Source organism: Desmodus rotundus, chromosome X, assembly GCF_022682495.2.
Source record: "Desmodus rotundus isolate HL8 chromosome X, HLdesRot8A.1, whole genome shotgun sequence".
Taxonomy (NCBI): domain Eukaryota; kingdom Metazoa; phylum Chordata; class Mammalia; order Chiroptera; family Phyllostomidae; genus Desmodus; species Desmodus rotundus.
Window position 1 is genome coordinate 94,529,218 of NC_071400.1, and position 24,068 is coordinate 94,553,285.

The 24,068-nt window shown below is 42.9% G+C and overlaps 1 protein-coding gene across 1 annotated transcript in view; it reads right to left on the reverse strand.

The window, feature by feature from the left end:
• Window positions 1–201: 201 nt before the first annotated feature.
• The window catches only part of GLRA2 (glycine receptor alpha 2), a 168,487-nt gene continuing 144,620 nt past the window's right edge, over window positions 202–24,068 (reverse strand). Inside the window, exon 9 of the mRNA XM_024569903.3 lies at window positions 202–1,594. Coding sequence (XP_024425671.1) covers window positions 1,316–1,594 — 279 coding nt within the window. The 3' untranslated portion in view covers window positions 202–1,315. The remainder of the gene's footprint in view (window positions 1,595–24,068) is intronic.

The window sequence follows — 24,068 nt, forward strand, 5'->3', positions numbered from 1 at the left end:
AAAATAAATAAATAAATAAAATCTTAAAAAAAAAACAAAACCCAGAGAGACTCTCAGCGAAGTTCTGTGGCACACTTAGCTTTATTGAAATTGAACAAATACTTTTTTTTAAATAACCCCTTTTACAGCACATGTAAAATTTAATTTTTTTTCATTATATTTTACAGGTTGTCTTTTATCTGAGTAAGCAAAAATACGTCTTTTATTTGTTTTCTTACTTAAAACATGTAGCCAGGATTCAAACCACATAGCTCTGGTACCAAAAAGGCAACGGGTTATGAAAATCACAGTACAACTTTAAAATTCTTTAAGTTAGTTACGGATATTGAAAATGATATTCACTTGGATGGACAGTAGAAATCATGGGTCAGTTGACATTGGGACTAGTAGTCACACCTACAATGAGAGCCGAAATGGGAAGTTCAAGCTAATACGAGCTACACCGTTCAGGACACACCACCACCTCCATAAATACTGTGGTCGAGAGGTTGCAATGGCTAAGTCACACTTGAGCACTTCGCACAGAAACATAGCCACAGCGGAAAAAGTATATATGCGCTAACTTGGATCTGACATAAAATGGGCATTTGTTTTAAAGAGGGTATACTATCAAAGCAATTACACAAGACACAATTTAACCCCCCAAATTACATCTAGGAAAGACAAATAATATTAAAATGCACACCCACACGGACAGTAAAGTAGAAATCTGTTCTTTGTGATTGGTGTTTATTTTTTGTTCTTGTTTTTTTTTGATAAGTAGAAAGAATTTATGACCCACAAAAGGATTTCTCAGGTGAAACACTAATTACAGGCATTGTAAAGAACATAGCTCAGGAGGCTCGTTTTAAAAATGAGGCAGCGTTTTCCTGAAAAAGTTTGGTCCTCAACTCACTATAGGCTAGTCACTATGGTCAGATGGTTAGCATTTTCCGTGTGTGTCTGTGTGTGTGTGTGTGTGTTTTAAGCTAATTTTTCAGTACCAGAATTAGTCAAAACCAGACCAAAAGACAAATTGCTCTCAAGAACTTGACCTTGCATTATCATGTCTAATTGATGCATCATCTGAAAGAACAATGCTGAAGACTATGAAGGGAATTATACTCACATGATTCTGCAACAACTTAATTTTGTGCGAACATTTTCCTTCATTGCCGTATAACTTTGTTCACATAGGTGCCAGGAAACCCACCCCAAGATCCTCCCTCCCCCTCCCCCAATCTTTGCCTCTGTCAAAGTGATATAAAGACAATTGCACTGTGTATTTACAAGCACAACACTTAGGCAAGAAGGTCCCAGGATTTGAAGGGCACATCTATTTCTTGTGGACATCTTCATGCCGAATGATCTTGTATGTGATCCAGTAAAAGATGTTGAAAATGAGGAAAGCCAACGGGAAGGCAGCCCGAGAAATCGTGTCAATCCTTTTTGCCCGGTCCACAAACTTCTTCTTGATGGCATCTGCATCTTTTGGGGGTTGCGGGATCGCGTTGGCAGGTGTAGGCTTGACAGCTGTTCCGTCCTTCACTTGGAGGCAGTGACCCATCCCATAACCACTGAAATTAAAACGGCTTTCGCGAGTAACATCTTCTTCCTGAGAGAAGAAAGGCAGAGGAAGCACAGAGTGGTTGTCAGTCAAATCAGATGGAAGATGCTTTAAATTCCTCTGAAGTAAAAGTATAAATCACAGTTAACTGGTAGCGTGGGAGGCTTTTAGAATGGGTAGTTCTCTTTCAAGTTTAACTTAATTATTCATGGAACAGATCCAGTTCATTAACTTTTCAGGCTGAGAAATGTAGGGTAAGAATAATCACTTTGTGGTCATTTTAATTAATTAACAAACAGAAACACCTACATTATATTCAGCACTGACTTTCCCAAAATCTAGTGTATTAGTCTATAGCTTTGAGTAGACTTTATTTTTTATTTTATTTTTAGAAATATTTATTTATTTTTTAAATAAAACATTTTTTAATTTTTAAAATTTTTTTAAATTTGATATTTTTAGAGAGAGTGGAAGGGTGGGAAAAAGAGAGGGAGAGAAACATCCATGTGTGGTTGCCTCTCACGCAACCCCTGCTGGGGACCTGGCTCACAACCCAGGCATGTGCCCTGACTGGGAATCAAACCTGCAACCCTTTGGTTCTCAGGCTGGCACTCAGTCCATGGAGCCACACCAGCCAGGGCTGAATGAACTGTTTTAAAGTGAAGTCTCTAAATCCCAATATAATACTCTAAAACAGTTAAGAGGACAATTCGTTCATTTACTCATTAATTAAGTAATTCATTCATTCATTCATTCAAAAAAGCATTTACTCCTGCTCTGTACCTGGCCCTTAGGTAGGAATTTCTAGTATTGTGGCTCATTCACAGCCCAGTTCCTTCTGTTGATATTGAATTTAATGTTAATGGTAGATCTAAGATGAACTCATTAAATGTACACATTTCCCCTCCAGCCCTCTAGTTCATTTCAGTTGTATGGCAGAAATTAAATATTCATCATTTGGTATTGGATATTTATACCATGGTTGATTATTCTAGTGTCAGTTTTTAAGATTGATTCTTCGGGTAGTTATTTATTTCTATTATCTTTAAACATGTGTCCTTTTAGCTGATGTCAGTGGTATTTTGTGTTGATTATTTCTACATGATTTAGATAAAAGACTGAAAAATTGTATTTATTCCTCACTGTAAAGAGTAAATAGCCTTAGTAGAGACAAACATGTGGAATCCAGGTGTGAGGTGGGTCCAATGGCGGTTTGAAAAGGCAGGATTGAAATGCCCTACTTAATAGAAATTTAGCTCTAAATAGCCATCGATTGAATCTTCTTCTGAAACTAGATTACAGCCTCCCACAATACTGTGCAACCCCTTTAAGTAACCAGAAGCACTGCACTCTTTAGCTTGCCAAATAATAATAATTGTTGTGTTTCCTAAAAGGCAAGAAAAATTGGTATTAATTTTATCTCATCAATGTTTACTGCATGTTGATAGTGCCTTCAGCCTCATGTAAAAGATATACTGAACACAGGACTATTAACATAATATGAAAGACAGTCCAACTGTGAGCCAATGGAATGCAACAACAGATTGTATCTTATGTATTGAAATGAGTTTTGTAAGGTCAACAGGAGATCCCTAGATAAGTAAGGAAAGTAAGAAGAGTGCTTTAGTTAATATACTTCATCCTGTACAAAATGGGGAGTGAGAGAGCATGTGGTTTAAAGAAGCGCAAGGTCCTCAGGATAGATTATGGTATGTGCTCCCTTGGTGAGTGCAGCCCCTGGAAACAAAGAGAGATGTGCTTCCCTATGGCTCACTTAGCTAGATCAGTACTCAGGTGCCACTTCCCTCTGTGGGAGCTGTACGCAGGCTGAAAATGAAGAGGAGAGTCCGACAGAGTCCTTAAGGCCTTTGGCTCATCGGCACCACCCGCCCCTGTAATACAGCACGTCTGGTCAGGCCAACCCTGAACATGGCTCAATGGCTAAATGTGGCATTGCCGCCTGACAGTCACTCCAGGGAATCTGAGCTGGAGAAATAGCCGATGTGAATAATTGCCAAACACTCCATGTCACTCTTCACTGCGTCCATCAGATCTCTAGAAAAATCAGGCTAGAAAACAGAAGGCTCATGTACCGGATGCATTAGTAGTTCTTATCAATGAATGCATCTCGTGCTACCAGTAACAGACATGAATTAGAGCCTTTAATCAGCCTGTTTGTCAGAAAAATCAGGCTAGAGCTCTTGTAATAAAGTAACTTTAAAACACTCCTCTGTAAAACCATCTACCCGGTACTTTTATTTATATGGGATTGTCCTGTACAAGTCAGTTTGAGATAGATGCTCTGTGTCATTTCTGAACAAAATGTAATAAGGGATTTTTCATTCAACCATTAATTGTTGAGTGTTGAATCAGTGGCTGACCTTGCACTGCATGCCGGGAGTCAGTGGATGAACTTGGACAAAGGCCTTACCTACATGGCGCTTTCAGAACCCAGTGGAAGAGGCTGACCTAACGGCATTATCATAAAAGAAAGCTGGCAAAGCCCTGGCACGGTAGCACAGCCGCCGAATGTCGTCCCGATAAATGAAGGTTGCTGGTTTGACCCCCAGGCAGGGCACATACACGAATCAACCAATGTATGCATAAATAAGTGGGACAACAAATCACTGTCTCTGTCTCTCTCAAATCAATAAAGAAATATTAAAAGGAAGCCGGCAAAGAAAACCTAGCTTGACATTAGAGTACTTCCATGTACTCAGCTTTATAAGCTCAATAATGAAGATGTAAGTTGGACTCGGATTCAAGTATTAAATCATTTTTCTTTGCCTTAAAATCTGAATCCTATATTTTATGGATGCAAAAGTTTCAATTAAGTATAGTATTTCAAGATATGGAATAAACAGATATATTAATCATTGCAGTGTCATTATTCAGTACTTAGCAAGAAAGGAAGCATAGAGGTCATTAGGGGAAAGGGTCTTTGCTTATCACATGGATTATAGGCGGTCTTAGACATCCTTTTACTCATTGAATATTAGCTCTCAAGCAGTGTATGAGAGAAGAAGAAATGGGGTCAGTTGGTTTAGTAAAGAGAGATCCAGACCAGGAATCCGGGTATTTGGATTCTAGGCCTGGCTGCAAGGGTTATAAGCTATGTTGATCTTAAGCAAGATATTTATTCTTTTAAGGCCTCAGGGATCCCATGCCAAAAATGTGGAGGCTGGACTAGCTCTGTGGGTCTCAGATTTGGCTGCTGGGGAACGTTTATAAGTATGTGTCTGCCTGCCTCCCCTCTCAGCCCCTTCCAGACCAACTGAATCAGAATATCTGGGGAGGAGAACCGAGAATCCGTATTTTTAAAAATCCAGTGACTGTGATACAAAAGGTAGATGAGCTCTAACGTCTGGCTCTGAAATGCTGAACCTATTAGATATTACTGACTCTAAAATGACTTTTCAAATGGAAACGATTCCTTAAATACACTTCCCCTTCTCTGCCTAAATTCACTGTGTTGTTTATTCTTCCCATGTCTGTAGAATCCTGCAAATTGCTGTTCCCACCTCTATGAATGTTTAGAAACTCATGATTAAGCATATAATTTACTGCCTGACTGAGATAAGATAATTTTAAAATTCCTGGGCCCCTGAAGAAATAGAAAGGGTAGTTAGCTGGTAACCTGTTTTTAGCACATAAAACAAAAGGCAACGTAAATGCACACATTCGTATTTCTTCTCAGGCTGACTCATTCATTTACACTCTATAGTCTTTCCTCCACATACCGTGAATGGATAGCTGAAGAGGTTAACTCACCTCACTGCCAGACTAGAATAGAATGATGCCAGTTAGGTTATAATTATGTTGTACGTTGCCATGCAAACTGTGGGTGCTTAATAAACGTTTGCTGAATAACGAACAAAAGGGAACTTGAAGAGGGTTTTCTCTATGCTTGAATATACTTTCCTCATTCATTCAACGGTATTTTAAATTATGCTTCTTAGCATAGTTACAGCTAATTAAATCAATTCTTTAAAATTCTCCACCATAAAAATAAATCTGTCCTAGGTAGAAATTATCCATTTAATGTTTCACATGCAGGAGATTTGACTGCTAGTGTGAGGGTCTTCTTATTTACCATTATGACTCGTTCAATGCCTTTTAAATATAGAACCTTAAATGATCCACATGAAAGAGTATGGTTTTTCTTCAGAAAACATAATTGCAAGCAGTTTGAATTTTTGTGTTATAATGAATGACTAATTGCTTTTATAGCAGGTTCAGAATAGAATGGCATAGCAATATGGGAAGATTCCTATATGAGGACAGAGTGAAGGTGAGCTCGAGTCAAGGGCAAACTAAAGCTAACATAAAGGACAATCTGTGCTCACTGCTTAGTTGGCCGTATTCACAGGGCGAGTCAGTTAGATCCTCTCAGTAAGAATAGAATTTGAGGCACGTATTATCCATTTTTTTCTGCTTAGCCAGGAAACCAATAAGTTAATTATTGCTGCCCACCAGCCATCTTCAGTAACTGAGCAGAAAACACTTCGAGCGCACTCTGTTTTCTTACTCACTGATTAAATTCCCACAGAAAATGACACATTCAGTCCAAGTGTCAATACATACAATTTCTATATCCCACTTTGATAAAATCATAAATCTTATCTGCCCTATGAAGCACTGCCATGAAACTATGCAATTACTTTGAGACTATCTCTTTTTTTTTAAAGAAAATTAATTTATTTTTAGAGAGGGGGATGGAAGGGAGAAAGAGAGGGAGAGAAACATCATACAGTTGCCTCTTGCATGCCCCCAACTGGGGACCGAACCTGCAATCCAGGTACCATATTTTTTGGATGACATGATGCACTGGACCATAAGATGCACCTAGCTTTTAGAGGAGGAAAATAGGAAAAAAATTTTTTGAAGCAAAAAATGTGGTCCTGCTCCAGCCTCCTGTGACCCCGCTGCACCCCTGCTCCCCCAACCCCAGCAAGCCAGGTAAGCTACATTTGGACTATAAGACGCACCTATATTTCCCCCCAAATTTGGGGGGGGGTGCATCTTATAGTCCAAAAAATAAGGTATGTGCCCTGATGGGAAATGAACAAAACCTGTGAACTTTTCCTTTGCTGGATTATGCCCAGACAACTTGAGCCACCTCTGTCCAGGCGAGACTTATTATCTTATTTTATGCACCACTTTTACTTATTATAAAACTTACTCATTCCTGTGTTCAGAATAACTCTTGTCTAGATGTGAAATTAGACCTAAAGCATCACCAGAAATGCATTGTAGTGAATTATTCAAGAAAAGAATTTCAATATAATTAAAGAACATGATACTTATAAAATGAAAGGTTTTAACAGAGCCTATATTTTCAATTATTTTATGCCCTAGAGAGGGGGAGATAAAAGGACTCCTGAAAACTGAGGTAGGGGAAAATTCTTTCCATCAAACTTCTAACCCATTCTTGGATTGGATGGAGCCTCGCTTTTGTTGGAATAGGAAATGGCTTAGTTGGAACTGAGGCTGTACTGAGCCCCAGTCAATGCAAGGACACAATGGGATCTCTGGCCCTCCTTAGGAAACAGTGCGAGTCCCAACACGGCAGGTTTTCACCAGAAAAGTCCCCTGAACAAATGAAGGCTAGAGGATGCTTCATTGTAGGCCTGCTGATGTTTATCACTTGGACTTGGGGAAGAGGGATGACCTTGAGGAGTGCTCAGTTTTTGTGGCCTCAATTTCCTGCCCTGTATCACAGGCACTTGGGGATAGATGTGAAGAATGAAAAGATATCATTATTGATTATGACTGTACACCATGCAGTTAAAATTACAGTCTGTCCTATACTGACCCTGCCAATCACATGCTTTCTGGGGAAATCGAGGCTGGGACCAGTGACGCGGCTTCCCAAAGTTATATTGCTAATCAGTATTGAAGCTGAGATTCCAATCCAGGCATGTCTGATTCCAAAGACTCTGGAAGTACTTGTCCCTATAAAATGCCAAATGGATTTCATTGAAGGTTATGGATGAAGAATGTGACTGAACTTTGCAGAGCAACAAAGTTGAAGTAAACCAAATAGAAGTATTTGTTTCTTAATGACTTGTGGTAGATTAATTAAAACTGTCGAAGTGTCATTTTGGGAAGACAGTAATAGGCAAGTTTTCTAAAAGAAAAGCGTATCAATAGATCATTTCTTTTTCAGTGAAGGATAGAATTATTATTGAGTTTTGAAGAAGAAAGTTCTGGTATGCATTTCTTGAGCACTTGCCATTCATGTATTTATATTTCCGACAAATATTCATTGGGTGCCTACTATATGCCAGGCATGTGGTGGGGATGCAGCAGTGAACAAGAAGACAACGTCTCTGCTTTTTTGAAGGTCACATTCTAGTGGGGAGAACATGTAGTAACAAATAAAGAAATTATATACAAACAGTGGCAAACACATGCTTATACACACATTTGTATGTATGTGTGTGTGTACACAAGACACTTCCACATACATGCACATACACACAGATAATTGTGGGTGCTTTGAAGAAAAGCAGTCAATGTAAGAGACTAAGAGAGGTGAGTGGCAGGAAAATGTATGTGTTAGATTGAGTGGTCCGAAGAGGCCTGCGCAGATGCCAGGCGCTGTGCCATGTGCTGGGATGCAGGAGTGAGCAAACTAGATCAGATGCTTGCCTTCAAGGAGTTTTCAACCTTGAGATGAAGACGAAAATCAAATGGTCACATGAATATATAATTATTAACTATGATAAGGGCCCTGAAGGAAAATTATAGGGTGGTCTGAGAGCTTATTAATGGGGGTCCACATCTAATCTGACAAATAGGGGAAGCTTTGCCCCGAGGAAGTGATATTTCATTAGCAATAATGAAAAATGAGAGGCATTAAAGAGGTGAACGCAGAGCTGGGAGGTTCTGAGATGGGAGGGTTTGCTGCGATTGAGAGATGGTGGCAGCGGGGAGGTGGGGTGAGACAGAGTTTCAGAAGTGACCTGGGGCTAGATCACGTAGGGCCTTGCAAACCATCTGCCTATTTGGAACTTTATTTTAAGAACCAAGGGAAGAAAAAGATGAATAAGGCCTTGGGCTTTTTGGGAGCCGGGGCATAGAGAACTAAATAGAGTATAATATGAGAGATATTTTTGAGATAAGTACAAAGGCTTATGGGCATTCACGTGATCCTGAAATCTCCAGAGTTGGTGAGGTAATACTGCTGAGATACACAAATCATCTACGACTCCCCCGATCTGCAAAGGGCTCAGTAGCCGCCTGTTGGTTTTCAGTATTCATTTCTATTTTTGCTTATTATTATTTTTAAATACTTGCTTCCCAATCACATTAAAGAATATGTAGTCTGAATTTTGATAGCTGATTTCCACTATTGCCTTCACTCACTGGAGGATGAGCTGCTGGGAATGCGCCAGGGTCATCTCTGTAGCCCTGTTTCCTAGTACGATGCTGGGCCCAGGACAGCTGTGCAATAGCTGTGCTTGGAATGGTCCTCTTGATTCTGAGTAAGGGCTCAGAAAGGTCGTGCTCCCCGTGGGAGAGGAGGGGACAGCAGTGATCTCCTAGCTGATTTCCCTTTTTTTTTTTTTTTGTGCCAGTTACAGACCTTTGCATAGCCTCTGGATCAATCTTCCCCAGAGAAGTTCCACCCCGTGACTCAATAGCCTCGATGTTGGATGTTGTACGGGAGAAGAGTAAAACAAAGGGAAAGAGCCTGGAAGGCTGAATTCACCTCTTTACTACCTCCCCAACTGGTGAGTTTAGGACAGACCCTCAGCTTTCCTGCTCTCCTATTTCCTTATCTTTAAAATAAAGACATTAGCCATTTGGCCATTTTCTGAGTTGGGATATAGGACGATAGTGCTGGCTAGTGTATTGCCTTGAGCCTGGTCTCTAGCTGACTGATATGTGTTAAGACTTTTCTTCCCAGAGAGTAGATAGCATGCAAATAAGGGTGTTTAAAATTTTTTTATAAGAGTTGATTTGAGCCAAACTGATGACTTATGCCCAGGAGCAAGCTCTCAAATGCATCACAAATAAAGGTCTGCATATCTTGGTGCTGCTGCTACTGCCAGGGTTGGCCTCAAGGGCACGCATAGGGCCCAGTGCTTGGAAGCGTCCTATAACTGGTTTAACGCTCTGTTGTAGCCATCTTGAAATTCGTAATAAGTTTTGAACAAGGGCCTCATGTTTCCATTTTGTAGTGGGCCATACCCGCTTTCTGCTGTAGTAGAATTGATGGAATGCCATTGGCCCATTGCTTCCATTCCCAGCCTTAAATACTTTTCAAGTTTGTCATCTCCTTAATGACCGCTCCCAAGCTTCTTTGTGTAACATTCCAGGACTCCTATGTCCTGCTTTATGCCTGTGTCTCTCCTGCGGTTTTATGATCTTTGACTTTAGTCATCTGCATCCCTTTGCATATAATACTCTTCCCCTCTCGCCACCTGGTGAGCTCCTGCATGTTCTGCAAGACTCTGCTCAGCCATCGTCTCATTCGAGATGCCTTTTCTTGGCTCCTGAGCCTGGGCCACCGGTTTCTTCTCAGCTCCTGTACCACCTGGTACTTGCCTCTGTAGTGGGACCTCTGTTAAAATCAGCTGTTTACATGTTCGCCTCTTTTATGTAACCTTCAAGTGCAGGCACCCAGTTTTGCCTAACTTGATAGCCACAGTACCTAGAACAATACTTGCCTAAAGCTTCCTACATTGCATATATACAAAGTCAATTCTTCTTAAATGAATGATAGAAAATAAGTGTTTTATAATATGAAAAGTCTTTTCTTTGCTTGTTTATTATGTGGCTTATTTTTGCATATTGAATTTATATAATATAAAGGCAAACCTTAAACTCAACAATACCACTCAGGAACTGAGGTATTTATGATCTGTCTTTGAAACACTGTCCATTTTTGGGCTCAGTGTTAAGCTAATGAGCAGCTCAGATAGTGTGAAAATATGTAAAATTAGATCCACCTTATTAACAATCTTGGTAAAAAAAAAATGCGTGCTTCTTTGCAAAGAAAAGAAATGGAATAGATAAACACTCCAGAATACAAAGGAATATGTTTGTTATTTATGTATCTATTGGCAAATTAAAATAATAAATCTAGTAAATGAAAAGCCAGTATGTATTAGATATATGCAAGTATTTCACCAAATAAATTAGACCTTATTAGTTCTTACCCATAACAAAAGACCAAGGAGGCTCTACATAACAGTAAGGGTATTTGGACCATCGATCATCCATCTGGGTTTGGTAAAGAGAGTAAAATTCCTGTAAATCTATGGTTATCCAAACATCAGTTTTAAGTCCTAAAATTCTAATTAATGAAATGTTTTTCTTCACAAATCTCTTAAAGAAATTAACTGTGATACTGTTTACCATTTGACTGTCATTACACAGAATCTCCTTCATTACCTTGATCACACATGTTCAATGAAGTTAAAATTTATTTTTGTTAAAAAAATCCAGCAGGGTCTCTTATTCAGCATCAAGCTCACCCCCAACAATGGGGAAAATATGTGCATACAGACGGACAGACAGAATTCAGCTGTGCTGTGAGCAGAGGGATGGATTCCAGAATGGATGTTGCTCCAAGGACTGAGGCATAGGGAATCGGGCTGGCTAGATTTCTAGTTACCCCCCGAAACCTGTCTTTCCTTCTTCTTCCTGAGGAGGATCTTCGTGGAGCTCAGGGTTGCTTAACTGAACACTACTGACATTTGGGACCAGGCAATTGTTTGCTGTAGGAACTGCGTTGTGTATTTCAGAATGTTTAGCAGCGTTCCTGGCCTCTACTCACTAGATGCCAGTAGCACCCCCTGCCCCCACCCCGAGTTGTGACAATGAAAAATGTCTCCAGAATTTTTGTCTCATGGGGGACAAAATTGCCACTACTTGAGAAAGCCTGCTTTAGCTGGTCACACAGGTGCGTGTGGGGACCCTGCGTTTTCTAACCTCCCTGCACCTGTGTGGGACTAGGCACCTCTTCTAGTGTCAGGAGGTCCAATCAGTTCAATATCCAAACCAGAATCTGGTCACTTCTTACCACCCCCAACACTACCCAGTGATCTGAGCTCCTCGATGGTGACTCACCAAATCATTCCCACCAGAATTATCGTAGTGTTCTACCTGGTCTCCTGGCTTTTGGACCCTCCTTCCCAACATAATGTTTGTTCTCAATGCAGCAACTGGAGGGATCCTGTTACATGTGAGTCCCATCAGATCTTCATCAGCTCAAAACTCTCCAGTGGCTCTCACCTCACTCAGTCAAAAGCAAGTCCTTATAATGTCCCCTTTACCTCTCAGACCTCACCTCCTGCCACTCACCTTCTAGCCTAGGTGTCAGCAAACATTTCCTTAAACTGCCTGGTAGTAACTATCTTAGACTTCATGGGCCAGTCTCTGAAGAACACATCTTTTCAATGTATATTTTGAAACAAATTTTCTAAAGTGAAATAGACACTCCAGTGTACTTTGGACCACACCTTGTCTACAGCACCATATTTTTAATGGACTGGATGTAATTATTTGAGAATAAGTGTTTGACTTTTGGCTTAAAATCTATAAAGTTGAAATGTTTTCACTTAATGTCCGCTGTAGTCTTAGGGAGTAGTTTAGAAATCGATTATTGGTTGTAATGTTTTGATTCCTCAAGAGGAAAGCAGTACCTGGCACGTGGAAAGTTTTTTCTAGTAACCTCTGTCAATTCTAGTCTATCTAGAGTGCTCGGAAGACACACTGTATCCCAAGAAGCATGAAGGTGAACACCTCCCATCTGGAGTATGAGCTGTTCAATGATGAACATCGTTTGCCATCTGTTCAGGGTGCAATGGGAGCACTGAGGCTGTCTCCACAGCGCACGCTGAAGGAGACAGGCGACCAGGAGATGAGCCCCCTGCCAGGGTAAAAAGAAGAGTGATGATGGCACCACCACCAACTCACATCAGGCATTTATTTGCTTTCTAACTTGGACCATCACAACTGCCAAGTTCTCCAGACCACTATTGTTACACATACACACACACACACACACACTTGGTGTGAAAAAGTGGAATTATCTGTTGTTTACCTGGCACCACCACTCCTGTGGGAGTACCTGCGTAATGCTGGGAAGAACTACATTTCCCAGAATTCCCTTCTTGATTGGTTTTTGGGTTAGGCTTTGCCAGTGAGAGGAACTTGGGAGATTCGGAAGGTGGAAGGGAAGCAGAGGCAACTGTTTTGGAGGATATGTGAGGGTCAGATTAGGCTGCTTTATTAGATACAACAGCATTCCAGACCTTTCTGTGGGATCCCATTGTATGACCTCACTTCAGCAGCTAGACATGGTGGCTTCTCAGATTTCCCAGAGAACACCTCATTTTCCACCCAGTGCTTCAGGTTGAAGTCCCATCTTCTGACTATAGCCTTCCCTTCCCCCAGTTACTTTCATAGTCATATAAACCCTAATTTCTACATTAAACCTCTTATTCTGGTAGCAGGTTTAGTGTCTGTTTTCCTGACGAAACCCAAAAAGATCCAGGAATGCATGTGCTGCAGACCTTTTAACCACAGAACGTTATTTCAATGCAAGCGACTGTAGTTTTCTTCAATGAAAATTTAGTGGGCACCAGAATGTACCAAGGATGAGAAAGAAATAGGATAAAAAGCCGAGTCCTGCCCTTGAAGTCAGTGTAGGTCAAGAACACGTAGATCAGTGGTTCCCGACCAGGAGTAATTTTGCCATGAGGAGACATGAGGCCATGTCAGGGTACATGTTTGCTTTTCACAACAGGAGAGAGGGTCCTATTGGCATCTAGTGGGTAGAGGCGAGGATACTGCTAAGCGTCCTACTATACACAGGACAGTCCCCCACAACAAAGCATGAATTACCTCGCTTCAAATGTCAGTAGTACTGAGGCTGGGAAACACGGGTGCAGAAATGTGAATCTAATGTAATGTGATATCCGCTATGATAAAGGAACACGCCGGCCAGAGAATAGACAGGTTAGAGGTCATCTTATGCTGGAGTAATTAGAGGAAAGCTAGCTGGCATTGTTTCTGTAATAGCATCATGGAATGGACTGCCTCTAGAAGATTTACGTGAATATTAATTACACACATGTTGCAGAAAAGCAACCTATGTAAAGGCAGCTTCATTTTGTTAACCGAGCTTGCTTTTTTTTTTTTAGTGCAACTGCAGAAGAGCTCAAAGGTGCCTCCCTCTGCCGTTTGGCCAGGAGTTAGTATCTTTTAATCTTCCTGTATCTTAATCAGGAAGGGCGGAGGACAGAAACCTACTCACGGTAGCTTATAAATGGGGAATTTCTTTGAAAATTACTATTAAAATTATTGCAAGAAAATCTCATGAGTCTCCAAGGGTAGGGGAGCAGTGCCCTTATAGGTAAGAAGCGCGGGTTCTGGATCCAGAGCTCCTGCTTTCAAATCTAGGCTCTGCCTCTACGCAGTGTGGGAGCTGGGGAAGTCTCTCAAACCTCTACGTGCCTCAGTCTCGTCTGCAGTAAAAATGGCAATAATGAGCCCTTCCCTATAGGATTCTTGAAAGGATTCAGTGAGATAATGCACATTGAAGGGTTGTGACAGTGTCTGCTACACAGTAGGTCTACTCAATAAGTGTTAGTAATGATCACGATGTGGATGATGGTGTAAGAAGGGCTCCCTAACCCAGGAAACTCCAATGAGCAAGTCAGCAAATGAGATTCTTCTCCATCTCCCAGGGCTGTTATTCTCCACCGGTTCTGCTTTCCTCCTTTCATCTTCCTTTATTTACTCATGTTCCAGCTGGGCCCCCCAGCCGCAGCCCAGCTGGAACCTTTTCAACTCCAGTCCTTACCATCATCTCATTAGAGCACAGGTGGCAGACACAAGGCCCTCCACCTTGTTTTATCTGGCCCGGCACCTTGTCTCTCTACCCGGCAGTAGTGCCGAGCTCTCGCTTCACTGTTAAGGAGCAGTTACATGTACACAGTCCTGAAATTACATTCGGCCCTTCGCAGGCAACTGCAAGGCTGACGTGGTCCCCGGTCAACATGAGTTTGACACTCCTGCATTAGAGTTTCTTCCTTCAAACTCTTGAAAGAGAGGTTCTCATTGATACCCCAGTTTATGGACTGTTGACCTTGGGACATTGGATGGAAAGGGGTAGAAGACACCCAGGACCACCTGTGGATGGGATGGGGGGCAAGATACTGCTCCCAGGGTGGTGAGTGTTCCTGAAAGCGCACCACAGGGGAACCATGGAAGAAACTAGAGAGGCCAGCCTTGAAAACAGATGAGGCTGGCTCATATAGAAGGTGTTTTCAAAAGGGTGAAGAGCATTTGTATTAATGGCCGCAAGGCTGCTAACCGGAAGCATTTGGTTGACATTACAGGGCGACAGAATTTAACTCACTACGAGAAAGAACTTTCAACAAGTCTGACTGAACACGGAGCCCAGCACCTTGAAAGGTAATGAAATCCTTGTTGCTAGAGATAATCAAGTGTTTCATCATTTGTCGGGGATGTTGGGTATGAATGTAACTTGTGGCTTCAAGGCAGATGACCATTTATGTGCCTTCTAATTGTGGGAGGCTTTGATTGGGTGTGGAAGTTGCTAAGGTAGGAAGTCCGGAAGGGCAAACCGCGTGGAAGTCGAGGACCCAAGTGCAGGAAAGATGTATCCAACACGCTGTGCCCTGCCGTGCTCGTCCTTGACCTCCTAGCCATGTCTCGTCCGTGTGATCCCCTTTCGAGAAACCCACGGCTGCAGGCGGGTTCAGGAGTATTGTCTCTTCCATTTACCTTCAACTTACAAAATGCTTTATTTCATTATTTCTAAGGGTGTCATTTGAGCGGTAAGTCCCTTGCCGCTGTTATAATTTTGAAGAAAATTCTAATATAGAACATATAAAACATAGAATATAGAATAATAAAGACCATGAAAGAGTAACCTGTAGCCCACATTGTGGAAAGAACTAGGCAGGCAGCGAATGGCTGTGTTCTAGAGGCGAACACACCACGTTCCTAGAGGCCTGTCGTTATTATGTCCAGTCTGGGTAGCCCGGAGGCTCCGAGCAATAATATCAACCTTCCAGATCCCCCCTTCTTTGTTCCTGCCCTTCCCTCCCACCGCTCAAAGCCTGCTGAAAGGAGCTCAGAGGGTGAGGAGCCGATGCTCTTGGCCATCACACTTTGGCAAGCTATTTATTTCAATAAACTCGAAAACTGAGAACTCAGTCAGTAGGGTTGAATCCATGTTTGGTCTCGCCCTTGATCCCTCCTTTTCTACTTTGAGGAGATAGGTTAATGCCATGTTGAAATCACTCAGGTGTGGCTCGGAGAAGCATTTGGAGGTTTTGAAAGGGGGACAGTGAGACATAGCCCAAGGAAAGACATGGCTGTGGGCCATCAGGCCCTTGCTTTCCACAGCTGCAGAGCAAGCACGGGTTCTCCAGGTGAGACACTATAAACCTGCTTTCTCCGGCCAATCTTAATTCCTTCTCCTGAATTTGAATGAACCTGGTAGGCTAGGTCTTCTGTAATAAATGTGGACTGTTAGTTCTGTTTCAAAATCAGCAGAAACTGAAGCAGATGAACGCTGTACCATCAGGAGGCACTTTCCTACTGCTTCTCCCGAGGATGTTCAAAGCCGCAAAGTGAACCAGAAACAGTCCGCGCCTCATTATTCAGGCTTATTATTTAGTTTTGCAGGTTGTCTAACCCCTAGCTCTCTCCTGTCTTCCCTGCAGCCATTTCTTCACTAGCACTTCAACGAGAGCTGCCTGTAAGCAACTCTAGCAAAAAATAATTAGGAAAAGGCAAATGGAAAAGAATGGATAAAATGAGGTGTTTTTTTTTCTTTTAGTGTATCTGCAGTACATTGCCAAGATTTCACCTTCTTTCTGTTTCATTACTATGGTTACCAGATTTAAGATTTCAGACAGAAACTTGTCTGTATCCCCAGAGGGAAGAATGATTGCAGTAAACACAGAAGACAGAAGTTGGGCACAATTTAACAATAATACCAGTACCTGTTGATCTGATTGTTTACCAACTGAGTTTCTAGCTTAGAAAGTGTGTGAAGATATGTAGCATCATCACTTAAATGAGGAGCCTGCCTCCTTTTCCTTCCGAGAGATGTCAACCCAATAGTTACAATCAGGGCCAAGAGGAAACCGGATGTAGTTATACGAAGATATATGTTCCTAGAAGAAAGATTTAAGCCCTGGGTAGGTTTTTTCCTCCCCTTCCCCCAGTGTGTGCCTCCTTATGAGACAGTTGTCACACCCAGCTGAAAATGACAGCTTCCACACTGCCTGCACAGGTCACTGCACGATGAACCGCGGTCATGGGCATCCCAGTCCTGGGGCGGAGGGCAGGGTGGGTGCAGACTGACAAAGCAAGGGCGGGGTGCTCAGTGAGTTTTAGTGAGGTGCAAGGCATGCCTCCTGTCCCTGTCATCATGGCCACCAAAAAAGGACCACCCCCCCGCCGAATGGACCTGTGACCGACACTTAAGGGTATCTGAAAAGATTTAAGCCATAGAAACTTGGGTGAACTTCTTTACCTTCTTTGATATACTGAGAGCACTTTTTTTTTTTTTGCCCCAATCTGAAGTAGAAAATATTTCCCATTACCTACCAGGTCGCATACATGCACACACATGAAGCTCTCTAACAGAAACAAAAGTTTCGCAAGGTGGTTTTTACTTTTCCAAAGCAGAATACACTCCGGTATTATCTAATTTTTTCCCTAAGCTTTATTTTTTTTAAAAAAAGCTGGCGGTGAGCCGCTGAACTGACTTCATGACCCACAAGTCCCTCGCTCCCCACAGTTTGACAAGTACTGCATTTAATGGTCTTGATTGGTTTCTCTGCTGTCAGTATTCATTTATCAGGCATTTCCTGAGCACTCACCGCATGACAGGCATGTGCTAGTTACGGGGATCGGACGGGGAGGCTCCCAAGTGCATGGCAGAGTCCTGATGCAGAGTCACTCAGGTTCAACTCGTGGCTGCTCTCGTCCGTGGTGCTCCAGAAGGTGCTGGGACGTCACCGGGAGTCTGGGAAACAGCCTGCTGTGCGCCAGGCATCACGCTAGGCCCTGAGACTTCCTGCCTCCTTAGCTCAAATTCTAGCACCCTCTAGGGGGCTCTTTCCTCCTGATTCTTCCACTGTGTTTAGTGGTAACCACACCTCCCCCCCCCCCCCCGCCCGCCTCCTCCATTCGCCCCCAAATGCCTGCATTTATTAGGTTGGATTTTAACAATATAGTTGTGAGTCTCTTGTGTACTGAATAGTGGGCAACTGAATTAATCACAATAATACACAGGATCATTTTAAAGAGTCAGAGGATATTTTATATGGTAAGTTGACATAAAGAGCTCAGTTATGCTATTCCAGGTAGCTGTGCATTTGGTTTTGCACAGATTTGTGCATTGGGCTAGAAATTTGATGCTAGTGAGCTGGCTTCTTAAGAAGCCATTGCTATCTATAAGTAAAGTGCCCCCTATAAGACATGGCATGACTTCTGATGGTATAGTACTGGCTGCTTTTCCACCTTCGGACCTCTGAGCTATGAGCCCTCAGTAGAAACCAGCAATTCATTCAGCCAGCAGTACCTAGTATGTACCAGACAACGTGACAGTCTTCAGATTAAAAGATGAATAATAGCGTCTGCTGTTTAGAAGACCTCTGAGACTTTCCTGGGGGTTTTTACAAGACACGTGAAGGGAAAGGAAATATCCGATGAGTGCTGGCTGTGTACAAGGCACCTGTGTTCACGTGTATAATCTTGTTTACGCCAACTAGTGATTCCACGGGAAAGAGTTTCATTAGACCCCTTTGCAGATGAAGAAACTAAGATCCAGAGTGATTAGACAATGGCTCCCAATCCCCTAGCACATATAATCCCAGCGAGGATTGGAATTCAGTCACCTACACTCCTGGCTGAAAGTCATTTCGCTATGCCATGCTTCTCTCCCATCTCTTTATTTGTGTGAGTTGAAGAGCAAAGGTACATATTTTGTAAGAGGACAGAAATTCACCTGGCAGAATTACTCCAGAAAAGGGTACTATAATGAAACATGTTGATAGGGTACTTGGCAGGGATGAAGACAGCTGGCTTTATGACAGGGATTTTTATGTGTTTTTTTTTTAATCACAGGAAGTGTGAAAGAACAGTCGATGATTCTATGATGAATTAAGGCATCTAAAGTCTGGCAGCCAGAAAGTGGCTGTACGACATTTAGCAAACCTCATCTATTCCCTGTGGAGACATTACTGCCAAACCACCTTAATTGGAAGCAGTTTGTGCTTTCCAGAATAAAGCCGTATGACTATTTAGAACAATGGTTTTACTATGATACACGTGTGCAGTTCAATCCTGTTAACTAATGCGAGACCCCTCACCTTGGCATGGATTCTGTCGGATGGCATTTCAGGTCCTCTCCCCTGTGCACGTGAACCCAGAGCTGAGATGGCACCTTCTCAGCTACAGCAAAAGGTGTCATGGGGGCTTCGCATTTGGCTCCCAGCACCAGAATGATAATCCTAGGCCACCGCATAGCTAGTGCTACTCTCCTTAAGAAGAATAATACAATAAGCAACATAGGAGTGCATTACTCTATGTGGTTGAAATCTTTCATAATTTAAGAGAAGTCATATTTACTGAAACAACACAGGCAGCCATAGCGATGAGCGTAGCATTTTTCATGAAGCGAACGTTAATTTTATTTAGAGCTTTCGGGCACTTTTCCATGCCTTAATAGTGTGCCTTGTTTTATACTGTGCATATTGCACAGTAAAAATGTGTACATTTTTAAACAGACTATTTGCACTATGCTCTAGCTCAGCACTTCTCAACCTTCAGTGTGTGCTCCCCAGAGTGGGGCGGGGGCGCGGTGGTTCTTGCTATAAGGCAGATTCTGATTCCCTAGGTCCGGGGTGGGTCCCGAGAGTTTATCTCTCACAAGCCCCAGGTGATGCCGGTGCTGCTGGTCACCAAAAGACACTTTAAGAAGCAAGGATCTAGAGCAGTAATTCTCAAACTTGGCTGCCCACTGGAATCAAGTGGGAAGTCTTAAAAATTCAAGATGTCGCCATGGCTGGTGTGGCTCAGTGGATTGAATGCAGACCTGTAAACCAAAGGGTCGCCAGTTCAATTCCTAGTCAGGGCACATGTCTGGGTTTCAGGCCAGGTCCCCAGTAGGGGGCACTCAAGAGGCAACCACACACTGATGTTTCTCTTCTTCTCTTTCTCCCTCCCTTCCCCTCTGTCTAAAAATAAATAAGTAAAGTCTTAAAAAAATCAAGATGACTTGATTTTTTTCTATCCCCAGAGATGCTCTGATGCAATTGGTGTGAGGTGGGTGGGGTATGGACACTTAAAAAGTCCCCAGGTGACCATAATGTGCAGCCAGGATTGAGAACCTTGCTTTCGTGGGTTAGCTCATCTCTAGAAAATAGGGCTCATTTCTGGTGTGACGTTTACTGCTCTTGAATAAATCCAGCAGCAGAGTGAAATGAAGTAGGAATGTTCAATAACTTAGCCTACTAATGTTTACACCCATGTCAACTTTTTGAAAAGCAGTTATATCATACACCCAACAGAATTCATACCTCTGTTACCAGTGCAAAGAACCAGACTTTGGATCCCTTTTCACTCTCCCAGTGTAAAGAAAAGAAGCTTACACAGAGTAAAAAGCTAACTAACTAAAGAGGAAATTTTTAATTGAAAGGTTTTTCAGGCTGTGTCGCCTTTTGGGTTATACTAGCTCTAATTAATTTCTCCTGAGGGGAGTGATATCTTTGTTCATAAGCAGGTTGTAATTATGGAACTAAGCTTTTAAAACATCTCCTGTCAGAATGCTCCATCCTCTGTGTGCACAGCATGTCTCTCTCCCTTAGGTCAGGGTTTCTCAACCTCAGTACCGTTTGCTGAGGGTGTGGCGCCCTGCGCATTATGGGACACTTAGCAGCATTCCCCAGCCTCCAGCCATGCAGTACCAACAGCACCCAGTCTCCCACCCTCCCAGGCTGTGAGAACCAAGCATGCCTTCAGACACTGCCAGGTGTACCCTGGGGCCGCGGAGAAATAGCCCCTGCTTGAGAACCAGTGCCTTAGACCAACAGAGATTTCCCTGTGACTGACTCACACTTTCATCTGGACTCTCTACTGTAGGAACTAGGATTCTCTGATGGAAATGACAGGCAATCAGCACGGGAGGGTGAGGCCACTTACTGGTGAGCACTGAATGCCACCTTCAAGAGTGGAATTTTCATTGCCTGTTTAATGATTTAATTCTATTTCATTTATGCACAATAACAAGACGAGGTTAGAATAATTTACAGTTAACACTCCAAGACGAAGCGAAGTTTACAAATGCCACTTCTTCCTTGAGAATAGCTCCCCCTCATCAGCTGCAGGTACTTTCTCTTTCTAGAAATTGCCACGACTCCAACTATAACTATTATGATTAATGTTCTTTATCGCATATTAGAAACATTTTGCACTTATTTTTTTTCTCTTACTGATTTCTAAAGCTGCCTGAAAACAGGTTTCAAGGAGTTTTCATGGGCTCATTCTCCTTTATGTAAAACAGACCTTTGAACAGAGCAAGCATTCCATAAAATATTGGTTGAAGAAATGAATTCCAGGGTTGTCCAGCAGCTTAGAGTTAAAGCTAAGAAAACGGGGGCCATTTCTTTATTATTTCTGAACAGAGCCAGGGTCACATATTTTCTAAATGGTTGCCCTTGCTTCTGATGCTAATACATCAATTAAGTGGGAAATAACTCCAGCTTTACTTAAATATGTTGTTTCCAAATGAGCTTCTTAGAAACCATAATCTTGATAGAAGACAAATTAATACTGTGATTAGACAAATGCACATCTCTTTAATGTAACACTAGGGAAGGACCAGACTTGTCTCTTATTCAGTTTGATGTTTTTATGTGTCCAGTTATGTTGAAATGAGCATTCTTCACCATGAAGAATTCTAGAGCAATTAAGAGCTGCAAAGTTAAGGAGAAGGTTTAAGGTGTCTGCCATCGTAGACTTCCTAGGATATTAATAGAGCTGAAGGCACAGGATTTCAGGGACGTAAAGAATTGTATTATGAAAGCTGTCAATTTGTTTGGAAAACCCAGTAGCACAAAAATATTTGAGTAATGCCAACAGGAAGTTGCAATAGCTGAAATTCAATCATCTATCTCAGGGGTGTCAAACTCATTTTCACCGAGGGCAACATCAGCCTCGGAGTTGCCTTCAAAGGGCCGAATGTAATTTTAGGGCTGTATAAATGTAACTACTCCTTCACTGTTAAGTGAGAGCTCAGCGTTGTTGCCCGGTAGAGACAGGATGCTGGGCTGGATAACACAAGGTGGAGGGCCGGATTCGGCCTGCAGGCCTTGTGTTTGCCACCTGTGGTTTATCTGTAATTCGGAGAAAGGACTATTATGCCTTCAAGGATGGCGCTTACTGCTCCTTCTGTATCCTTAGCCCTCTTTCTCCACACTTTGGGCACAAAGGTACCCTGGGATCTGTTTAGCATTTGGTGAGGAGGCAGAGGATGGGGTTAAATGGGACTGTGATTGACATCAGGCTCTTGGCCCAGCAGGCATTGCACCTTAGTTTGTTTTTGTTCTTTCTAAAGCAACCCCAAGATAAGGATGGGAGAGCAAGTAGTTTGTTTGGAAGGCAGTATCAGAAGCGCTGCGAGGGAGTGAGACGGTGGGACGGGAAAAGTAGGGAAGTCAGTACAGGGTGTGTGGGTGACCCGCGGATTACCACTGTTGGCAAATATGGCTCAGATCTCTGAGACTCGGACTTGACCTACCGAGGGCTGAGAGGGCGCTGGGTATTATTAGGCCTCCAACCCCCTAGCTCTCAGTGGTTGAGGGTCACTCCTGGGGCATTCCCCAGCTGGCACTTCTGGTGTGCCTGGAGTTGCGTGGAGCACACTAGAGTGGCCTGCAGACCCTCCCAGATGGTCCCAGGAAACCATTGCTGTGTGTGGTTGTCAGAAGAATGGCTACCAATGATGCCCGTGTCCTAATTCCTGGGACCTGTGAATAGGTCACTTAACAGGGCAAAGGGAGTTTGCCGGCGTGAGTAAGTTAAGGAACTAGAGATGGAGAGAGGGCCCTGGATTATCCAGGTGAGTCCATATGTAATTATATGGCTCTGTAAGTGCAGACCCTTTCTCAGCTGTGGTCAGAGGGAGACTGGACTCTGGAATTACGCTCAGAGAGACACAACATTGCCTGCTTTGAAGAGGGAGGAAGGGGGCTATAAGTCAAGGACTGTGGGTGGCTGCTAGCCATGGGAAAAGACAAGAAATCAGATTCTCCCCTAGAACCCCGTTACGGACATGAGACAGAGGTGACCACTGCGTATTGGTTGTTTATTTCTTCACTGCAGACTGAGACCTGTTAGCTCAAAAGCCTGCTGGCACCAAAGTGAAGCTGCACACGTTGGATAATTTTTAAAATGGCCCAAACAAGCATATTTTAGCCATCTACAGCCTGCCTGCTTCGCATCCCTTGTGAAACTATGTCCAGCATCTGCTACTGGTGATTACAAGACCTCAAGCTGCTGCTGCCCTTCAGAGCTCTAGGACACAGACGCTCCCCGCGTGCTGCTGAGCAACGCCACCTACACAGTAAGTCCCCTTTCTGGTACTCTCTTCCCTTCTGCTGGTAGCTCCTTGCTGTAAGCCTGTGGACCATCTCACGCTGGGACATCTCAACCCTGGACAAGTGCATCCCACACAGCTAGTTGTGTGGTTCTGCCTCTGGTGAGTGTATCTTTTTCCTTGATCAGCTCCCGAATCCCAGGAACTCCCACCAGCCTCTGGAAACAATATAACCTTGACGACACCTTGATTTTTGCCCAGGGAGGCCTGTATCGGATTTCTGACCCTCAGAATTGTAGATAATACATTTGTCTTCTTTCAAGGCACCAAAGTTGTGGTGATGTTATAGCAATGATGGGAAGCATTTGTTACTGCAAATTAATTCAAACCACACAGGCATTTTTGTATTTATGATTGCTTGACAAGCTTTGCTAAGGTCTTGGTATGTATCCCAGATTTGGAAAGGTAATTCCAGCAAAATTACAGAAAGATGAACTAGCGTGTATTCATGATGATCTATGCCTCCGGGGCAGGGGAGGCACTTTCGGGTCAGTGTAGACGAATCATAGAATCAAAAGTGTGTTTCAATAGCAATGCTTGAAGCAGCATTTTCCTGACCTGGCGCCTCATTTCAGTCTGACCCTTTCTACACAGAGTGATATTTCTACAGTCCTATCTGATTATAGTATCTTTAAAACCTTTCGGTGGCTCCCACTTCGTGAACAATGGAAGTCTTTCTTCCTCTCGGGCCTCATTGCCACATGTCCTCCGCTCCCTTCCAGTCCCAACTCTTGGCAGTCCCCTGGAAGCACTGTGTTGTTTTTTTTGCCTCTAAACCTTTGCGTGACTGCTCCCTCGGCCTGAACACCCTCCTCGCCCCCTTGTCATCTGTCAAATTCCTAGTCCTGTCGCAAGACC